This window comes from Nelusetta ayraudi, unplaced genomic scaffold (genome assembly GCF_046127955.1).
Source record: "Nelusetta ayraudi isolate G7.1 ecotype Tasmania unplaced genomic scaffold, CSIRO-AGI_Nayr_v1 ptg000027l, whole genome shotgun sequence".
Classification (NCBI taxonomy): Eukaryota; Metazoa; Chordata; class Actinopteri; order Tetraodontiformes; family Monacanthidae; genus Nelusetta; species Nelusetta ayraudi.
Genome location: NW_027466077.1, coordinates 1,016,448 through 1,038,524, shown reverse-complemented (window position 1 = coordinate 1,038,524; position 22,077 = coordinate 1,016,448). Strand labels below are relative to the sequence as shown.

At 47.8% G+C, this 22,077-nt stretch overlaps 1 protein-coding gene across 1 annotated transcript; it reads left to right on the top strand.

The window, feature by feature from the left end:
- The first annotated feature begins 771 nt into the window (after nucleotides 1–771).
- On the top strand, nucleotides 772–21,568 carry LOC142890730 (laminin subunit beta-1-like). The gene is made up of 33 exons (XM_076029960.1): nucleotides 772–926; nucleotides 1,305–1,525; nucleotides 2,580–2,715; nucleotides 4,558–4,631; nucleotides 5,161–5,349; nucleotides 5,466–5,529; nucleotides 5,872–6,074; nucleotides 6,163–6,283; nucleotides 6,472–6,660; nucleotides 7,189–7,365; nucleotides 7,902–8,014; nucleotides 8,095–8,174; nucleotides 8,511–8,646; nucleotides 8,714–8,872; nucleotides 9,358–9,491; nucleotides 9,579–9,699; nucleotides 10,453–10,639; nucleotides 11,206–11,349; nucleotides 11,429–11,660; nucleotides 12,705–12,862; nucleotides 13,006–13,230; nucleotides 13,775–13,992; nucleotides 15,099–15,195; nucleotides 17,379–17,748; nucleotides 18,294–18,478; nucleotides 18,556–18,797; nucleotides 18,994–19,203; nucleotides 19,595–19,739; nucleotides 19,838–20,045; nucleotides 20,128–20,269; nucleotides 20,367–20,543; nucleotides 20,662–20,821; nucleotides 21,005–21,568. Exons 1-33 carry the CDS (start codon nucleotides 893–895, stop codon nucleotides 21,139–21,141), a joined length of 5,388 nt encoding a protein of 1,795 aa, XP_075886075.1. The 5' UTR covers nucleotides 772–892; the 3' UTR covers nucleotides 21,142–21,568.
- Nucleotides 21,569–22,077: the final 509 nt, after the last annotated feature.

Genomic DNA, 22,077 nt, shown 5'->3' with positions numbered 1-22,077 from the left:
AAACGAAAAATGAAAAAAAAAAAAATCCAGGGCGGTACAGTTCTGGCAGCAGTTCTTCTTTAAATCCACAAGATGACAGCATTGCCATACTCTTCTCTACACTGGGTGACACAGAGGATGAGATAAAAGGTCAAATTTGATTAGATAATTTCACAATTTGCTTTCAATTCTTGATAACCATTTTGCAGTGATGTAATACATTATATTCTCGAGTTTAAGCGAGTCTATTCACAAATGAAGGCAGGCAGCAGTATCATTTTATCCATTGAAGGGTACACTCCACTCCACTCAGTATCTCTAGCTACTGCTAATGCAGCATTACGGGAAATATGAATATATTGAATATGTGTTGATGGTGCCACTGACTTTCTATGAAAAAACAGCAATAAATATGTTCCTGATAGATTGTTGTTGTTGTTGTTGTTGTTGTTGTTGTTACTGTTGTTGTTGTTGTTGTTGTTGTTGTTAAGACTTGTAGGATGGCCATGAAAAATAAATGACTTTATTAAAATGCAATTTTGCTTATAAATCCATACTTAAACTCTAATAAGGCAACCGTTATATGATAAACCAACCTGACTATACATGTTTGCAACGCCCCCCTCCCTTTTTTGAAGCATAAAAGCGTCACAAAATTAGCGCAGTTCATCATTTCAGCAAATGTGGAACTCTCAACAGTTTTGTTTTGTTTTTTAGTTAGAGTTTGGCACCGCCCACTCCCCGTACACCCCTCATCAGTCATACGTCGCAAGGCGTCACGCACTCCCACCAGAGAACTCTCTCCACTCCTGCTCCAGACGGACTTCTCGCGCGTCATAACGCGCACGCACGCTCAGCTGCGAGACACTACTGCGGGCGACGAGACTCGCCGTCGCTTGCTCCACACGCGGACATGTCGCTCCCGATCTACCTACTAATGACTCTGGGTGAGTTTAAGTCGCTGCTTGTTTTTATTTTCCTTCAAATGGCCGGGAAGAGGTTCGTATTGCGCACTGTTGCTCCATCTGGCAATGAGTTTTGTTTTGGTTTTTCCCCCCTTCTCTTCGCTTAATGAGAGCCATATGAAAACTGTTATTGAGTGAGTTCTGGGAGCAGGATGGGAGAAGTTGAGGCTGCTGCAGGAAGAGTCTGACACACGAACACAGAGAATCCACGTGATTTTCGTCTAAAAATGATCTTTCCTCAGTGTTATGTGGGTCACAGGCTGCTTTGAGGGTTGTTTATTAAAACTTGTGGTGATTTCTCAAAATAAAATGAAATGAAATTAAGCTCTCCTCTCCCATCTCCTCATCTCTTCCCTGCAGCCGCTCTCTGGGGCCCCGTGTGGCCCCAGGGGCAGCAGCAGCTGCAGCTGCAGCAGCTGCAGCTGCAGCAGCTGTTGCCGGAGTTCGCGGACGTGTGCACTGAGGGAAGTTGCTACCCCGCCACCGGGGACCTGCTGATCGGCCGCGCGCACAAGCTTAGCGTGAACTCCACCTGCGGCCTGAAGGAGCCCGAGCGCTTCTGCATCGTGGGACACCTGGAGGTAAGTTTGTGCAACCCGGAACTTTGTTGCCTTTGCACAGTGACACTGATATCCCAGGGGTTTATTTTTCTGCACCGGAGATGAAAGTCATGTGTTTGCCTGCATAACCGTTTGTTTGGATGTGGCAGCAATGCTGCACAACTATTTACACAGCACTTGAATGTATCTTTGTTGCCTCCTTGCAGCTCTGATTGTGTTTGTTCGCTCTCGGTCGCAATGCAGCAACAATGTATCCGTACGGTCTGCGTTCACAGTCCACACACTTTTTCAGAGCATCCTTGCCGTGACTGCTTGGGAGGAACTTTTCTGATACGCTGCTGCTCATCTGCTGCCTTATTTAAGTTCTAACAACTGAATTGGTGACAGGAAGGGATTTGGAATTTCATTTTATATGACATCATGGGGCCTGTGCAGCCTGTTTGGAGTCTGGTGTGTGTGATTGTGTGTGAGTGTGGCAGCTTTCACGCAGTCATTAGTATCTTGGTCGTCTCGTGGTGCGGGAGTTCAGACATTCCTCTCCACAATAAAAGCGCTGTGTGCTCCTCACAATCCGTCTCCTGTGTGGCTGCTGTCTGGGGGCGAGCAGAACGGGATGCTTCCCCTTATCAAAGTGACTTTTGGCCCTTCTCCCAGTTTGAATGGTGTCCTTATGAAACCCACACACACACGCACACAGTGTGAGCTCTTACAGTAGCCGGCATTTTTGTCTGACGGAACGACGGCTAAAGTGGCACCACTTTTGTCCGCCTCTGCATTTCATCAGATGGTTGGCAAGGGTTGAGAATACCTCCGCCGTGTGTTTACACGCTGCAACACTGAGAGATTTAGGTGTGTGTGAGTGAGTGAATGCACGCCAAAACATCTGCCGAGCAGGCGAGGCCTCTGCGAACATGCACGCTAAACAGATTAATAAACAGATGCGCCGCAGACAAGGATACCTGTATCTCGATACAAACTGGGTGTGATGCTGCAGAGTGAAAAAATGAAAATAAATCATAGGTAAAAAATAAAACCTTTTCCTCTGTGGGCTAAACATGCACGATCTGTCCTTCAGGAGGAGACAAACTGCTTTATCTGCGACTCCAGGGAGATGTACGACGAGGACACCAACCCCGTCAGCCACACCATCGAGAACGTGGTCACCACCTTCGCCCACAACCGCCTCAAGACCTGGTGGCAGTCTGAGAACGGTGAGCGTCCAGTGGCCCTCCAGGCCCGAGTGTGTGAGCTCTCGCTGCCTCCGTTCTCATGGGAACTGAGCTCACTAATGACTAGACAGAGCTTGAGAGATCACAGAGCCAGTGGCCAATAGCAGCAGGGCAGTGGGAGTGAAAGGGGGAGGAGCTTACAGGTGTGCAAGAGGGGGGAGAACAGGTGTGTGTGCGTAGAAACAGATGTGTGTCATCGCTTCGACAGGCCTTTCAAGTAGGAGAGAAGGAAGCGCGTAATGAGACAGTGCAGGAGACTTTTAGTTGACCTTGAAGCAGCTGTAGAGGAATAAATATAAACCTCATGACACACAATAAAAGCAAATGTAACTGCTTAATATCTGGCTTAAAAACGTAGGTTTATTGGGAGATGATTGAGACAATTTAAATAAATAATTTTGACTCTCTTTGCCATATACATTTGATTGAGTGTCGTTATAGAGTAAATTAAAATGTTGATTTTTATCAGTATTCACAAAAAGGTGGCAAACAATGTCTATCATAGATATGATCAAGAAACGTTCTGCTCATCAGAAAAAAATGCAATTAAATTATTGGTGTGAAATCTTTTTGGACAGAAATTCCCCAAAGTTCAAGGACAAAAACTTTGAAGGCAGATTTCAAAGTGCCTGTTCCATGGGTGTAGAAAACATCCGGTTGTGAAAGAGATGTGGTCATGGCTGGACTCGCTGACCAGCAGATGTTAAAACTGCACTGGCAGATTCTTTCGATGAACAACTTTTGTGGACAGTTGTAACACAATCCAAGTTCCCAGCCTGTTAAATCATCCCCTCGCTTTCCTTACTAAACTGCGAGTGTACGTAATTCTGCACACGTCCACGACGTCCGAATGGTGGGAATCTGTCAGAGGTGTGAGTCATGGAGGAAACGACAGCCAGCAGTGCAGATGCCTTTCCAGCAGCAGGAAGCGGCGGACACTTTCCGGGATTTCTTAAATCCCTCACCGCGACCCTTCGCTTCCATGGCCTCAGCTGTTGCTAAGTGCTGATGTGCAAGCTAAGTGATAACGCAAGTGCCAAGGCCAAGTGTAGTGTTGGACACTTTCATTCAGAAAAATAAAGGAGGCCTCCTGCAGGGCCCAGGGCCATGACCATCACAGGCCAGTGGCTCGCTAGTAGTGGGAAATCATAACTTAAAATAAAGTTTCAAAAAAAGTATATGGTTCACATAGTTTGAAGAGTTTTGTTCCTTATAGACATTAGAAATAAGCCAAATGTTTAAATTGCATTGGACTCTTTTAATTGAACATACTTTTACAAAATAATAGAGTGCAGGATGGATGGCTTTTTACAAAGGAATTAGATAAATAAAGCTGAATAGAACAAGCGACCCTGATTCATAGCCTACGCAACCAGTACGCAGTTGTTGTGAATGGGTTGCGCAATGGTATTGCCGGCAGCTAAATATGATGGGTAAGATTTAAGAGTACATTCGAGTTGTTAAAAACATTTAATATATTAATGAATTAATTTTATATTCGATATAAATCAATTCAGTTTAATGTAAAGATTTTGAATGTGCAAATTGTGGGAGGAAATATTATTGTTATTACATCACCTTTAAGACCACAATGAGCTCGGCAGCGAAACAAATTCTCAGCATAGCTTGCTAATACCTTAAGTCAAAATACGGGTGACGGAAGCCAGCAGCTCAGACAGCTGCATAAACATGTGCGGAAAAGCTGGCCAATGTTTAAATTAAACATATGTTAAAGAGCGGGGTTGTTGAAAAATGTGTCACTGACATTTAATTGCTAATTTCCTGAGTCTGTGCTGCGCTATGTTCTCGTTCTGTCTTTCACAGGTGTGGAGAATGTGACCATCCAGCTGGACCTTGAGGCCGAGTTTCATTTCACTCACCTCATCATGACCTTCAAGGTGCTCTCTCTATCACACACACACACACATTTCACATACAGATACTCCCATTCTCGTCCACGGAGATAAGCTCAGCACATGGGACAGCTGTGTTGGAGTGAGTGTGGAAAATCCTTGTGGTCTCCGGAGAACGGTGGGAATAGGAGGGAGGAGGGAAGGGCGTTTTGGGGGGGATGAGCTCTGGAAAAATTATTGCTTTTGGCCGTGATGGTAGCCAGATGGATTGGTGGAACTCTCTCTCGGCGTCTCTGTCAAAACATACACTCACTAGAACACTTTCCACCAGCACCCCGTCCCATCCTGCTCTGGGATTTGGCGACAGGAAAGATAAACCCCCTCCCTCTTAGCCATGATATTAAAATTATACTTCCTTTTATTGTGTCCGCCTGGCGGCATGAAAAAATGCTTTATACACCAAACAGTTTACGCCAGCGCAGAAACAATTGTGTCTGGGAAAAGAACATAGAGCTGAGTTGTGTTTTTAAATGAGGGAAGAAGCTGTAAAGACACTGAATGTTTGTGTTTCCAGACGTTTCGGCCGGCGGCGATGATGATCGAACGTTCCATGGACTTTGGCAAGACGTGGCAGGTGTACCGTTACTTTGCCTACGACTGCCAGTTGTCCTTCCCCGGCGTTTCCAAGGGGCCAATGGTCAGAGTGGACGAAATCATCTGCGACTCGCATTACTCCAACATTGAGCCATCCACCGAGGGAGAGGTGAGGGAGTCATCGCCTGGTTGGAATATTCATGTTCAGCTAAATGATGTTTTTCAGGCATCCTGGGTTTGAAATAGTTTCACACAAAAAAAACGCTCTCCTGCTCTCTGCTGTAGGTCATATTTCGGGTTCTGGACCCCGCCTTCAAGATCGAGGACCCCTACAGCCTGAGGATACAGAGTAAGCCTCCCCAGAATTTCCATAAAAATGCTTTTCTTTTGCAGCTTTCATAAATCAGTCAGTTTGACGGCCTCCCGGAGCTGTGAGCCTCAGGAGCTCAGACAGGAAGGGAACCGTGTGGAATTTCACGTGGGGAAGCCACTTTGGACACTCACCGATACACTCGGACTCACACACACACACACACATGCACTGTCAGAGGCCTCATGTTGAGTATGTGGTGAATGCCGTGGGCGCACAAGAAGCTGGCGACTGCATCTTTTTTCACTCAATCGCACATTTTCGCACAAAAACTGTTTGTTTTGTTCATCTTTGTGCTTCCATTTATTTATTTTTTCAAAGACATGCTGAAGATCACCAACCTCCGCATCAAGTTCCTCAAGCTCCACACGCTGGGCGACAACCTGCTCGACAACCGCGAGGAGGTCACCGAGAAGTACTACTACTCGCTGTACGACATGGTCGTCCGCGGCAACTGCTTCTGCTACGGCCACGCCTCCGAGTGCGCCCCCGTCGACGGAGCGCCCACGGGAGCGGAGGGCATGGTAGGAAAATCACACACCGAGAGCGATGTGAACGATGTTCCAGGCTGACTGTCGGAACCGTGGTGTCTCTTTGTGTTTGTGTGCGCAGGTCCACGGACACTGCGTGTGTAATCACAACACGGTCGGACTGAACTGCGAGCGCTGCCAAGACTTTTACCAAGATTTGCCGTGGAGACCCGCAGAGGGAAGAAACACGCACGCCTGCAAGAGTATGAAGTCCACTTCACACGTCTCCTTCTGTTTTATGGCTCTTCTTTGTTGCACCAAACATTTTCAACATTTCAGGCTCGCTCACCCTTTCTTCAATCAATCAATCAATCAATCAATCAATCAATCAATGATGAATTTAACAGCGTTAAAGTTCACGACCTGGAGTAAACCCCCCTCTCCCCCACAGGGTGCGAGTGCAACCACCACTCCACGTCGTGCCACTTCGACCTGGCCGTGTACATGACGACGGGCAACGTGAGCGGCGGCGTGTGCGACGACTGCCAGCACAACACCGTCGGGCGGCAGTGCGAGCAGTGCGCCCCCTTCTTCTACCAGCACCCCAACCGGGACCTGCGCGACCCCAACGTCTGCGAGCGTGAGTCGACCTCTGACCCTGCCGCGGTGCAGCCTCCTCCGGGATACTTTCCTCTGTAGGCGAGGCGCGCCATCTGGAGCGCTGAGAGCTTTTGAAGTGAGAGGCTGTCGTTGCGTCACCGTCGCCGTAATTACTGAGCGCGCGACCAAAGTGGGAACGACGCCTCCCTCCCTCTCTCACCTCTTTCCCTCTGCTCAAGGCTCATCCTTGAAGTTGCGCGCCGGCGCTGCTGCTCGTTTCCTTTCATTATCTTGTCCATTCTCACGTGTAAATATCCTCCGAGTTGGAGGAGAAGATGAGTGGGTGTTTAACGCGCCCTGACCGCTCGGCTTGTGGAATTTGCTGAGATGTGTGAGAGGGGGACCGTGACCTTCTGAGTGCAACCTTCAGCTCCCAACGTCCTCCGCCACGTTCCCAAAACCCCTTGACAATAGTCGTGTGACCTTTTGCGGGTTTCAACACAATGAGCGAGTTTACGAGTGTGCGTGAAACGTCCCTGAGCTGGTCGTGTGCATTCTCTCCGTGCAGCGTGTAACTGCGACCCAGAAGGGTCCCTGCAGGGCGGGCTGTGCGACGCCCGCACCGACGTGGCCGCCGGGATGATCTCGGGCCAGTGTCGATGCAAAGCCAACGTGGAGGGTGAGCGCTGCGACCACTGCAGGCAGGGACACCACGGCCTGGGAAAGGGACCTGACGGCTGCCTGGGTGAGTCACAAATCACAACCTGAACCACAGCTACAGTGAAAACTCCTTCATTTTATCTTTCAAAAGTGGAAGATCACTGGAATTCTGTTCATTCTTTTCTGTTCGTCCTGTTTAATAGGTAAAAATTACTAGAGATGCACTGATACCAATACCAGTACCAGGGTGGAGTACTCTACTTGTACTCATGAAATCCTTCCAATACCACGACACTGATTCCAGTTGTATATGTATGCATGTGACAATTTTGTTAAATTTGTTTTTGTGCTGCAGTGAAACTTGTGATCCAGTTCTAGAAAAACATGCTGAGGAATGTTGTTCAAATGACAGAGCATCTTTGGAAAAAAGAAATCAAAGTCATTTTATAATGTGCAATGGCCTTATTAAGTACTCAGTATCGGCGAGTACTGAAATGCAAGTACTTGCGCTCTACTCGTTCTGTTAAAAAGTGGTATCAGTGCATGCCTAGTAATTCTAATATCTTTGACAAGTAGTCGGTGGAATCTTCGGTTCACTGCTTGCTCGTGTGTTCTTGGCAGCCTGTACTTGCAACCAGCTGGGCACGCTGCCAGGAGGAAACTCCTGCGATCCGGACACAGGAAGCTGCTTCTGCAAGCGGCTGGTCGGGGGATACAACTGCGACCAGTGCCTGGTGCGGAAGGAGGAAACGTCGAGAAGCGTCGCCTCTGTTCACGAGGCATCGTGTTTGACCGTCTGCTCTTCTCCCTGCAGCCGCAACACTGGGGCCTGTCCAATGATAGGGACGGCTGCAGGCCGTGTGACTGCGACCAGGGCGGGGCCGTCAACAACGAGTATGTCTGGGGGACACGTCTTCACCGACATGATTTATTTACTATATGACAGAAAGTTTTAATTATTGTTGAATAAATTTGGGCCGCGACTTCATTATGAGTGGAAAAAAAGTGGGTCCTGAGACTCAACCAGTTGAGAACCACTGCATTAACCTGTATTACAAAACAAGACATCTCATGGGGTTACTGCAAATGCACTGCTGATTAAATAATAACAAACCTGCAGACATAAAAAAACAAACAGTTTTTGCTAAAAATTTGAGGATGAGGATGAGAAAATGGATGGATGGAAAATAGTGTAAAGGCAATAAGTGTTCGATGCCTCCGTGCCTGCAGCTGCGACCCTCACTTGGGACAGTGCGTGTGCAGAGAGCACATGTTCGGCCGGCGCTGCGACCAGGTGGAGTCCGGCTTCTACTTCATCGCCCTGGACCACTACACCTACGAGGCGGAGGAGGCAGACCGCGGCCCTGTGAGTCATGGCTTCTTCTCTCCGGCCCAGATCTGTTCCGCTGTGCTGACGTCCTCCTCCCCTGCAGGGGGTGACCCTGGTGCCGAGGTCCTACCCTCTGGACCGCAGCCCCACCTGGACGGGCATGGGCTTCGTCAACGTGCCGGAGGGGGACTACCTGCAGTTCAACATCGACAACGTCCCGGACTCCATGGACTACGACCTGCTCATTCGCTACGAGCCGCAGGTGACTCGGCTGATTCAGAAAGTTGATGCTTGAATTTGATATTGAAGTTGTGCCTGCAAAAAAAAAAATCTAAGATCAAACGTTATTCAAATGTTATTGAAGCCAAAACAGAGAACTGCACCATCAATATATTAGATACAATCAAGACGTTTGAATGATCTGATTATTACGTTTAACTTAACATATAACAGGTGCAATAAAATACTTATATGTATTTAGTTATGTGAATAATTTGTTTTTTTATTTTCTTTATGTCTTTTTAATACTTTTTTTTTTTTAAATCTCTTGGCACTGTGTATGCTGCTGCAACTGTGCAAACTTCTATTAATTCGTTTTTCGTGGTTTTTCATGCTTGAAAGAACATGGTTCCTAACATTATATTTCTACCTGCTTATTTCCCTTTTGCGGCAGGAACACATTTGTTCTCCAGAAGGTTTTAATAATCCCTCTTTAAGCAACAGATAACGGTGTGCTTGCCTGTGCAGCTGCCAGACCAGTGGGAGAAGGTCCACGTCCGAGTGCAGCGTCCCGTCTTCAACCCTCCCACCTACTCGGGCCTCTGCAGCAACTCCATCCAGAGCGGAGACGACCAGTCCATCTCTCTGCCGCCTGGATCCAGGTGAGACGGCCGAGCGTCTCCTCCCCTTGCTCAGCCGCGCCGGCCATCACGGCTCGCGCCTGACCTCCGACTTGCTCCTTGTTTCAGACACGTGCTGCTGGTGAGACCCGTGTGCTTCGAGAAGGGCCAGAACTACACCGTCCGCCTCAGCCTGCCGCAGTACTCGCCCAACAGCGGCATCCACAACCCGTACACGCTCATCGACTCTGTGCGTAGACTTTTGATTTGTTTCTTTTATTTAACCTTCATTTACCCAGGCAAGCCATTAAGGACAGATTCTTATGTACATGTGCAGCCTGGAGAATGAGCTGAGGCTGTTTGTGGGGTGGAGGGGAGAATAAATAAGTGCATTTCAACAGTGACAGTGATAAATACGGACTCGGACTGGACGGACTCGGGATTTTTGATCAAGGCCGGTCAAGACTCAGCCAACACTATAATGACACGATAATAACAGAAAAGAATTCAGCTGCTGCTGTTTTACGCTCTATTTGTGAGACCCAGAGTAACACAGCAACACTTATTCCTAGTTCTTTTATTTTTAAATTTTATGAAGCAAAGTTCTTTTTTTAAAATGACTCAAAAATTGTTGGCAAAGTAGCAAAATTTTAAAGAAAATTATTAAACGATACCTTTGCTGAAAAGAGATGTTGTTGTTCCATTTAGTAGCAAAGTTGAATTTAAAAAAGATACTGGTCATTTTTTCTGTTTTGTTTGTATTTGATATATACAGTCTTGATCTTGTCTTGTTCCCGAACTCCAAATGTATTGGTCTCAAGACTCTCTAGTCTTGATAATGTCTTGGCCTTGGTTGGTGTGGTCTTGACTACAACACTAACTGGACCTAAGACTTAGGGCAGGGTGGGGGAGGTGCAGAAGGGAGGAGAGGTAGAGCTCCGCTCACTGGTAATGTTGTCTAACATCTGTGCTTTTGCTTTGCCTTCCTCTCCCTGCTGTGCAGCTGGTGCTGATCCCTCGGGTCAGGGAGATGGACATGTTCAACGGGGTCAACGGCGAGGTGGCCTGGGACACCTTCCAGCGCTACCGCTGCCTGGAGAGCAGCCAGAGCGTCGTCAAGAGTCCCATGACCGACATCTGCAACGACTACATCTTCAGCGTCTCGGCGCTGCTGCACAAAGGAGCCATGGGTAACGACATGTTACGCTTCAAGGCAGTCACACCCTCTATACAGACCACAGCGCCATGTACAACCTACCTGCAGTATCAGACAGCTCAGCGCCTTACTCCTACCTCCTGCTGTCTGACACTTCATCATTTGAAAATATGGTATTTTGTATAATTTATATACACTACCAGTCAAAAGTTTGGACACACCCTATGAATTGAATGTCTTTTCTTTCACTCTCATGACTATTGACATTGCACTTTCTCACTGAAGACATCAAAACTACGTATGAACACACATGGAATTATGTAACAATAAAAGTGTCAAATAACTCAAACACGGTTTATATTTAAATTCCTAAAAATAGCCACCTTTCATTAAAAAGCATATTTAGAGTTATTGAATGTGTTTTTCTTTTCTGCGTAATGCTGGAGTTGTTGCCATTGCATTTCGCTGCTGCTGTACCTGTGCATCCATGCATGTGACAAATAAGTCTTGAAACCTTGAAGAGCACTGGCTGGTTCAGACTAAAACTGCGCATTTTATCCCCCAGTAAATTAATGAAACTCTCCTTGTCTCGTCGGCCAGCGTGCCAGTGTGACCCCCAGGGTTCCCTCAGCGCTGTGTGCGAGGCCAGCGGCGGTCAGTGCCAATGTCGACCCAACGTGGTGGGCAGGAACTGTGACCAGTGCGCCCCGGCCACCTACCTGTTCAGCCCGGCCGGCTGCAGACGTAAGCACCGCCTCCTGACCCTCTTTCTTCTCACCGTTACGGGACGACTGTTGACGCCGACTCCAACCTCTCCCGACAGCCTGCGACTGCGACCTCCGCGGCTCCGTCAACGCCTTCTGCCACGAGGCCACGGGCCAGTGCAACTGCTTCCAGGCCGTCGCCGGCCGCCACTGCTCCCACTGCCTGCCGGGCTTCTGGGGCTACCCGCAGTGCCGGCCGTGCCACTGCAATGGCCACAGCGACAGCTGCCACCCTCAGACCGGAGAGTGTCAGGGCTGCAGGGACTTCACCACAGGGCACCACTGTGAGAGGTAGGAGGCTGATGATCAGCTGACCCGGCTGGCTAACCTGCGGAGTCTGAGTTTTAGTTTTTTCTGTCTGTTTTCACATGTTTCATTTGCAATTCTATGTTATTGTTTCAAGTGGTTTCAAGGACACCTTGAAACCACTTTATTTTTTTAGTGTTTAGTTTAGGACGATTTAGTCACCTCACAGCAGAAAGGTTGATGGTTTAATTCTCAAACCTCTCCATGTCTGCGTGGCTTCTTTTCCTTCCTTCCTTTCTTACTCAATAAATAGTTTATTTTTTTCTTTTATTCTTTTAAATGCATATAATTGTTTTCTTCTCTATATTGCAATACATGTTGTAATTAGGTAACTCCCACCAATGTGAGATAAATTAAGGCTTTCTATTCTATTCTATTCTATGCTAATCTACTCTATGCTATTCTGTTCTATTCTATTCTCTCTGGATTCTACTTTCTTCCTACCACAGTTCAAAGACAAGCACAGGGCTAATTGGCAACTTTGAATCGACTAGAGTGTGGTTGTAGAGTGGTTGTTTGTCGCAGGGTGGCCCTGCAATAAACTATCAACGTTCCCATGTTAAAGTTCTTGGACACAGATCTCTGGAAGCGCCGTGCAAAAGCAGCACCGAGTTGTACAGGAAAGTTGCAGCATCAAAAACATTCACTTTGGTCTTTGTGCACAATGTCTGTAGACGACCACCAGGTAACATCATGTTGATGCCTCTGAGTCTCTTTGCATGCTTGAAATAAATGTTGCGTGAGGTCACTGCGTCTGACTCTCACTTCCTGCTCGTTCTGTTCTTTGATCTCTTCTCTTTTGTACTTGCACAATGGCTGGAATACATACACACAGAAAGGCAATTATTCTTACTTCTCAAAGACGTTCTGAAGCCATTGTTGTGCCACATCCACAGGAGGCGGGAAGCAACTTTTGGCATCACATTTAACCAGTGTGCTTATTTGTTTGCATAATTTTCTCAAGGACCTTCGAGGCTCAGATGTTTTGCTCCTGTAATCTCACCTTCTTTTGTGTTTGTTCACCTGCAGGTGTCTGGACGGTTACCACGGTGACCCGGAGTTGGGCTCAGGAGGCCACTGTCGCCCCTGCATGTGCCCCGATGGGCCGCGCAGTGGACGCCACTTTTCCGACAGCTGTTACACTATGGCTGACCAGCTGGTGTGTGTGTGCAGCCCTGGCTACAAAGGTATACAACCACACACACACACATCAGAAACTCTCTCCCTGCACCCAGGGTTTGTTTCACGCAGGTGTCACATGTTGCTCCTCATGTCTCTTTAATTACCCAACTTGACCTGAATGTGCCCTCTCTGTGCTCGCTGCATGCAGGCGCCAGGTGCGACGAGTGCGCCCCGGGCTACTTTGGGAACCCGCTGGTGCCCGGCGGGCGCTGCATGCCCTGCCAGTGCAACAGCAACATCGACATGCACGACCCGGGCTCCTGCGACGTGCGGACGGGCGCCTGCCTCAAGTGCCTGCACCACACCGAGGGCTACGCCTGTCAGAACTGCAAGCGTGGCTACTATGGCAGCGCCGCCGCTCAGAGCTGCCGCAGTGAGTCTGAGTGTTTCTGCTTGGCAGAGATTAGATTGTCATTAGACAGGTGTGTGCAGTAGGTCCAGTTGGTAAAATTTGGCTTGATTTTGCCCTACCCTTAGAACTAGGGGTGCACTGATACCGATACCAGTAATGTCTATCAGTACCGATACCGGGATTAAAGTAATTCCATAATTTGCAATGGCCTTATTAACTACTCAGTATCGGTATCAGTGAGTACCAAAATGCAAGTACTTGTACTCTACTTGTTCTGTAGAAAAGAAAAGGGGGATCGGTGCATCCCTGTTTAGAACAGTTCATGTACACAGAGCGAGGCTCTTGCTGCTAGTTTGCTGCCATCTTGTGCCGCTTTTTTAAGGAAGCCCAGTATTTAATGAAGCACGTCTGACAGTGACCTAATTAGAAAACGCACTGTCAGGCGGGCTTCCACGCACTGGACCTTCAAAAGATTGATTAAATGCCAATTTGAGCCCATAAGCATTAACACGTGTTTGCCAAATTGCAAAAGCCATGAACGACAAACTTCTCATGCTCTGTGCAGAGTGCATGTGCCACGCGCCTGGCACAGCCTCCCAGGCCTGTCAGTCCGCCGACGACTGCGAGTGCGAGCAGCACAGCGGCCAGTGCGCCTGCAAGCCCAACGTGGTCGGCCAGAACTGCGACCGCTGCGCTGCAGACACTTGGAACCTGGCCAGCGGTGACGGCTGCAAGCGCTGCGACTGCGACCCCGTCCACTCCTTCGGATCCTCCTGCATTGAGGTGAGACCACCACCACCAACAACACCACTGCGTTTTGTATGATTCTATTAAACTTTACTTTTAACTTGGTTTGAGATCCTGAATTTATTGAGGACCATCGATGAAATTAATACTAGTGTGCGTGCTTTGAGGAGGATTTTGAGATGCATGGGATTGTACTGTGGGAAGAATGAATCAGACCCTATTCCTAATTTTTTACGTGATCATTTTCACGTTATAATGAGAAAACATCATGTAATTTCGTCATCATTTCTATGTTATAACATGAAACTATCACGTTATTTCGTCATAATTTTTTAATGTTATGACATGAAACCATCACAAAATAACGTAATATTTCACATTTTTTTGTCATAATTTTAACGTTATAACCTTCGCCCTAAGACAGCTGGGATAGGCTCCAGCAGACCCCTGTGACCCTGAATAGGAATAAGCGGGTATAGAAGATGAATGAATGAATGAACATGAAACTATCACATTTTCTCGTGATAATTTTCACGTTATAACAATCACGTTATATCGCAATACTGAGCCCTGTTTTTTTTTCTAGTGTAGCAGCAATGCACTTCCGTATCAACAAACTCAGTCTCGCCAAAGTTTTCTTTGTGTGCGAAGCAGCCAGGACTTTTTTCTTCCAAATGTTTTTTTTTATTATTATTATGTGTGTGAAAAGCTGCAGGGCCTCGCTGAGACCAAACCATCTGACCACTGAGGCCTGCTTTGTGTGATTGTGTTGATATATTGTCCCCAGCTGTTTGGGAATTGTGTGTCTCTTTTTCCCACATTCACACACAAACACACACACACACACACACACACACACACACACACACACACACACACACACACACACACACACACATCTGCAGGTGTGCACACAGGGGCATAAAAAAATTATGTGTGCACACACACTCACTCACACACAAATATTTGGGATTCTGTGTTTACTGGCTCCTTTCCGCTCAGATGAAGAAAGTTTCTGGAATCCCTGTGGAAGAGCTCACTCTACTCTAAAGAGAACATCAAAGTTGAACAAAGCCTGTCGTTGTTCAAACAGTTGTGTATGTGTTTGAGTGAGTTTTTCCCCCTCTGTTTCTTTGCTGCAGGTCACCGGCCAGTGCTCGTGCAAACCCGGCTTTGGCGGCAAGACGTGTCGGGAGTGCCGAGAGCTCTTCTGGGGTGACCCAGAGGTCAAATGTCACGGTAGGATCATGACTGCCGCACACATCACTGGTCCTAAAACCCACCTCCGGAAACAAAAGTAAATTGGAGGGACCGCTGTGTGTCAGCGAGGCTCCACTGTCAACTCAAAGAAACAAACGTTAATCAGGGCTAATGTTTCTCTGGTGCTGTGCTCTGGGGCCGCATTCCCATCGTGCTTCTCCTCTGCAGCTGTTTTACATCCACGGTGTTTTATCAGCGGGCGAAACGTGTCTTTCTACTGTAGATTTTACACTGATGGTCTTTTAGCTGTTTATAAATAAAGGCCAAAAAATCACCAAAAAAAGAGTTTATTCCCAACGTGACATCACGCCTCCGTACGTGCTGCTGTGTCTCAGCTCATTCTGATTGGCTGCGTCCTGACGTGCCTGTAAGTGACCTTCACAATTGTTCTGATTGGCCAAATAGATGATGTGAGTTACAGAGGCATGATGGCGCCCATTAATGCGGAAGTCGAACACTTTTTCGGCGTATGCGCTTGGTGAGCAACTTCATTGAAATGAATGAGCCGCCATCTTGGAGTCTGGGGGCCTGGGAGCAACTGGCCTTGCCCAGTTACAGAAACGAGCATGTCTGCTTAGTTGCTGAACAGATTATTAAATCCAACACCGGTCAACCCACCAGGATCTAAATACCTCTTTGTTCAAGTGCGTGGTGCACTCTAGTGTTGTTCTTTGCACTTTTACTGCTTTTCCCTTCCACAGTCATAGGTTGTGTAATTCCCCTGAGTGAGCATGATGAGAATGTGGATGGGTTTTTTTCTCTGCTGTTTTTCCACTGTGGTTCTTCAGCTCTACGAGTTTTTGCCTGTGTGGTCGAATCGTTCTGTGTGTGCAGTGGCTGTAAAGTGGTTTCAAACTGACTTTGAAATCGGTCAGCTTGTCCTCAGATACTCTAATAATAAAGTGCGCTCACGGAAGCCGGCTTGCTCCCCGCAGGAACAGAAAGGGTCGGGAAGGAGGGAAAAAAAAAAGGGGGCCGGGAAGGAGGCCGGGGATCTGGGAATGACCTCTCCCTCTCGGCCGGCTCATGAGAACCAGATGTTCTCCGCCGCTCCCAGCCCTCCCATTTTCGTCATGCGCCAAACACCCCGAGGACGTAGGAATCCCACGTTGTACCCTCTGCGTTTCTTAAGCTCCATACCAAGCAGCTGGACCCCGGCCCTGCATGTGCGCGCAGGATGCACAGATTCGTGGGAAATCTGGGGCGACGGTGCTGAGAACTGTGTGGGTGTGCTGTGCATTTTTACGCAGCAAAAGATGTGGAGCCGATTAAGGAAAGTAGGAAGGCCGGTGGTGGCTTCTTTTGCCGCATGTGGTGATTCATTCAAACCAACAACAGGCAAATGATTTTTCCATAATACTTGTCTACACTTGAACCCAGAACAAAAATACCTACTTTTCAGACCTTTACCTTTTGCTCCATAAATAACACAAATAAACTGGTGGTGGAAACATCTCCGAAAACTGCATTCCTGCTCTCTGACACAGGTCCACCTCTTCTTCTCTGGGGAGTGAGGCCAGTCCTTTATGTGTGTGTGTGTGTGTGTGTGTGTGTGTGTGTGTGTGTGTGTGTGTGTGTGTGTGTGTGTGTGTGTGGTGATGGTGGTGGTGGTGGGGTGCCGGGGGGTTGACTCTCTGGGTCATGTTCATGTCTGGGTTTATTGTGTGGGCAATGCCGGAGGTTGAATAAACTTCCAGAATAGAAAGAGTTTGGAACATGAGAACCATCAGCTTTCGTTATTATTGTTTGTAGGGCCTATTCTCAATGGAACATTTTGCTTCGCAAATAAGCAGTGGATATTCATTGTGATTTTCAATTTCCCTGAGGACACTGTCTGCAAGGATCAGTAAAGTTGTATCTAATCTATTCTGATCTAATCTAATTTATTAGGGAATAAATTACCTGTTAGAAAAGTGAGAAAACATCTAAATTCAGAATCCTGTGATGGACAATTTTACTGACTGAAAGAATTAAAGTAATTAAGCACAGCTGCAATTTTGTGATGGAGTTAAAATGAAAAATACATTTTCTCTTGGCTTTTGTATCTCCAAGAAACATTCTAAACTCCATGTATTGCAATGGTCTGCGTATATTTTTGGGTATTTTGGGGGGCATTTTAAAAACCTTTGCTTCTTCCCTCCCTTCTCCTCCGTCTTTCACAGCTTGTGACTGCGACCCCCGCGGAATCTCCAGCCCGCAGTGCCACCGCTCCACCGGCCACTGCGCCTGCAGGGAGGGTGTGTCTGGCCCGCGCTGCGACACGTGCGCCCGTGGCTACCAGGGCGACTTCCCCGTCTGCGAGCCCTGTCACCGCTGCTTCGCCCTGTGGGACACCGTGGTGGGCGAGCTGACCAACCAGACGCGGCGCCTGGAGCAGCAGGTGGCGGAGCTGAAGAGCAGCGGCGTTACGGCGCCATACAAGGAGCTTGTCAGCAGCCTGGAGAGGAACGCCAAGGAGGTGCGGGACATCGTGGAAAGCAACCCCGCGGCCGCCAAGCTGGAGGAGACCCAGGAACTGATGCATCAGATCACGTAAGTACACAAACAGGATGTGAGTGACTTTTTAAAAAACAAATTGAAATGTTAAATCTGTAATATTCTGAGATTTTGAGAAGAAACAGCAACGTCAAGTGGTTACATTTTAAATTGCAGCACTTTTACACTCCAACTCCCTCTCCCGAGCTTGCCAGTGAACTATGGTGGCCTGTGCACACAAACTTGGGTACCTCGTTCACCTTCTTCTTCGGTTTATTTTGAGGACGCGAGCGTTCACCCTAAATGCAAAACGCGCTGTTAGGGAACTGGTTTGTCCACACCAGACTTCCTTACAAATATGGTGGTGCGAGATGGCAGCTAACTGGGAGCAAGACCCTTATTGCTCTATATATATATTCGTATATATAAATAATAACCGTTCAACGGGTTGGAAAACCAAATGACTTTTATTGTTCACACTTTTATTAATGTTTTTATGGGCTGTATATTACTAATATTAACTATTACCAATGATAAAAATCACAAATCAGGCCAAATGTTACACCTTTCCTGAACTCTTGAAATCCTCATTGATTCTCCAGCGGCGTGATGACCTACCTGAATGGGAAGCTGAACACGACCGGGGAGCTGTTGGACCTCCTCCACGGCGACGCCAACGACACAGACACCAGCCTGGACTCACTGACAGAGGAGATCAGTCAGCTGGAGCGCACCATCCAGCAGCTGCGACAGGAAGTGTACAACGCCAAGAACGCCAACATCCAGGGTAAGAGCTCGTTTTGCAGGAGGGTCATTTGCTCAAGTCTCTTTAAAATAAACTTCTTTTTTTTTGCACGTTCTCAGGCGCCATGGACACCATTTCCGAAGCGCACCAGCAGTCCAGGATGTCCGAGCTCCGAGCAAACATCTCCACCAGCAACCCAGGCAACACGCTGGAGCAGTCGGCCGCCACTCGGCAAACCACGGAGGAAGCGCTGGCTGGCGGCCAGAAGGATTTCGACCGCAAGCACGAGAAGAACCTGAAGAAGCTGGACAAGCTGTCCGCCGATCTGGACCAGCTGGACTTGTCGCCTCTCAGCGAACAGGTGTGGTGGGAGGGGAGACACGAAAGCAGTTTAGCTTCCTTTCTGTGCCATTTTCACAGAAGAAAACAACACTGTGGTCCTATTCAGCACTGGGAAATCTAAATTTTTCAGTTGTTCTAGGAAGCTGACAGTCAGTAAAACGCTGTTAGTTTCACGACTTCACTTACCAAGTCATCCGTTTGCACCCTCGCTGCAGATTTGCGGTGGTGCAGACGAAGGTGACGGCTGCTCAGGCTCCCCCTGCGGTGGTTTGGGCTGCAAGGACAAAGACAGAGGAGCGACCCAGTGCGGTGGAGGGGACTGCAAAGGCCTCGCCGCTGCCTCACAAAACGCACTCAAGTCAGCCAAGGACATGGACCAGCAGATCCTGGCGGCAATGCAGGAGGTGGACAAGCTCTCCAGGATGGTGAGTCACCGTCATGGGAATTCTGAAGAGTTGAGGTGAGAGCGAACCAGTCTTAAAGATCCAATGTTTAAAATTCTTGAGGATAAGGAAGCTGAGATATTTAAGGAAGCTCGCTTGACAGCGTGTTTCGTATGAAACGTGGCACACGTGGTAAAATGGTGGCACAAAATGGCAGCTAAGTAGGACAATTGCTCTATGTATATTCTTATATATATATGAGAACCGTTCTAAGGGTAGAAAAACCAAATTAAGTTTGTTTTACTGTGAGTGTACACTTTTACTAATGTAATTATGGGCAGTATATTACGTTTTTAACAATAGAAAAATCATAAATCAAGCCAAATTTTACACTGTGGACCTTTAACTATGTGTGTGTGCGTGTGTTTAACAGGTGTGGGAGGCCAACAACCGGGCAAACGAGGCCAAGGCAAATGCTCTGGAGGTGCTGATCAAATCTAACCGCAGCAAAGAGAGAGTGAAGCAGAGCAACGACCAGCTGCGCAGCCTCATCAAAGACATCCGAGACCTGCTCAACAGTAAAAAATAACCTCCAATACACCCGCTGCAAACGGAATCGCTAGAAACGAGCCATGGAGGATCAGCTGTGTGTGTTTTTTTGCTTGCGCCGATGCAGATGAGAAGGCCGACGCCTCCGTGATCGAGGCGGTGGCCAACGAGGTGCTGGCCCTGGAGATGCCTGCATCTGCGGAGAAGCTGCAGGAGCTGACGAGCGAGATCAGGGAGAAGGTCGGCACGCTGACCAGCGTGGAGACCATCCTGAGCCAGAGCGCCGAGGACATCCAGGCTGCCGAAGCCCTGCTGAAGGAGGCCAAGGCTGCGAGGTGACACGGAAGGAAGGGGGGAAGTTTGATCATTACCAAGACTGCAACCGAGTTTGACATCTCTGTCCTTTGATCCCCACAGCGAGCAGGCGTCCAACTTGAACAAAACGGTGGAGACCGTGAGGGCGGCTCTGGATGAGACTGAGCGTGCTCAGAGCGTGGCTATGAGTGCCATCCAGCTGGCCCAGAACAATACCAGGGGAACCCTGGACCTGTTAGTCACGGTGAGTCTCAGAGAAATACGCTTCACACACTAGGAGGAGACGACTTCAATGACGCCTGCTTTCAATGTGTGCGTTTTTGTGTGTGTGTGGGCATAAGGTGGAGTTGGAGACAGATGCGTCAGAGCTGCGGCTCAGTAACACCACTGGTCGCCTGGTGCAGCTGGAGCGGGAGGTGGGCCTGTTGAGGCAGAACAACAGGGAGGTGGACCAACTGGCAGACAGGGTGGAGAGGGTGACGAACGAGGCCAGCCAGAACGCAGAAGAGGCCCAGCAGGTGTTGGCCAACGCACTCTGTTCACTCATTCACTCATTCACCACTTCGGAAAGCGCCTCGCTGGCTGCCTCCAGTCTCGGAAACCAATCTGTTTTTCTTGTTTCTCTACCGCGCAAAGGAGTTTGACGCGGAGGTGAAGGATAAGATGGTGGAGGTGGAGGAGCTGGCAGTGGATAAAGGGGAGTCAGTACTGCAGGCGAGGAGGAGAGCCGACGAGCTGCAGCGGGAGGCCAGAGAACTCCTTGAACAGAGCAGCATCAAGCTGCATAGACTCGAAGGTTGCCACCCGTCTAAGTGTTTGTTCTGCACGTCTTAATGTTTCTGGAAATGCTGGCCGAATAATGTTTTTATTTGTCACTAAAGGAAAATAGAAAAACCAAGCGTAATCGGTTACATTCCTTTTTCCTTCTGGGTACGTGCACTTGTTTCTCGCGTGTGATGTCACTTCCTCTCGCTTCTAGAGTTGGAGAGCTCCTACGAGTCCAACCAAAACATCCTGGAGGCCAAAGCCGCCGAGCTGGTGGAGCTGGAGCAGCTGGTGCGACGGATCCTGGAGGAGATCAGCCACAAAGTGACTCTGTACAGCACCTGCCTGTGAACGCCTCACTCCAGCTCTCCAGCGCCTTCTCGTGTACTCTCTGGGATTTTAATGGTGCCAAATGTAGTGTTTTCTTAAAACCAATGCAAATGTTGACCTTCTGAATATTTCACAGCCATTACAAGCAAACGCTGTAGAAGTAGTCGCAAATGTTTTGAGTGGGCGGGAGCCAACAGCTTGGCACCGAGGATATCAGACCACTTTGCCAATGAGTATTTTTTTTTTTTTAAAGATGAAATGAGTTTTAAAGCTGCCAAAGACCAGTAAAGTATTGAAGTCCCAAAGGAAAACCACTAAAAGCCATTGTGACCTCAAGTGTAATAATTTAGCTGTATAAGATAGTACAATATGTGTATTTGAACATATGACTGAACACTTTGAACAAAATAAAACATTCTCAAATGTACTTAAAAAGCACAAACATGTATAAGAAGAAAAAAAGATATCTGGACCAAAAGGCCGTTGTTAAAAAAAAAAGAAAAAAAAGAAGACAAAACAAAAGAAAAGCTGTTGTTTGACAACAAATATTAAATTTTTTTAATTGGACTATGAAGTTGCTGAAGTGTCAGTGTCTTTCTTACAAATATGTAGTCAGTAGTAGAGTTGAAATTTCCTATACTTGACTGAAGACAGGCCACTTTCTACATTTTTCGGTATAATTGTCATGTGACCTATTGCTAAGCTAATGTTAAATAGTGACAGATACAGCTCTGGATAAATCAAACACAACTGTTTCAGAAGGTTTTAGGGCATCGTGCACGTTCATCATTGAAAATACTAGAACAAGAAGAATGAGGAAAACAAAATGAGAAAAAGGGTGTGTGTTATTTATAAAGGTAGAAACGCGCGTGCCGAGCCCCTTGACGTCAGGTTTACGCCCTCTCACCAAGCAGCCTCGCGCTCACAGCTAGCATCACGGATTGGCAACGCTCGCGG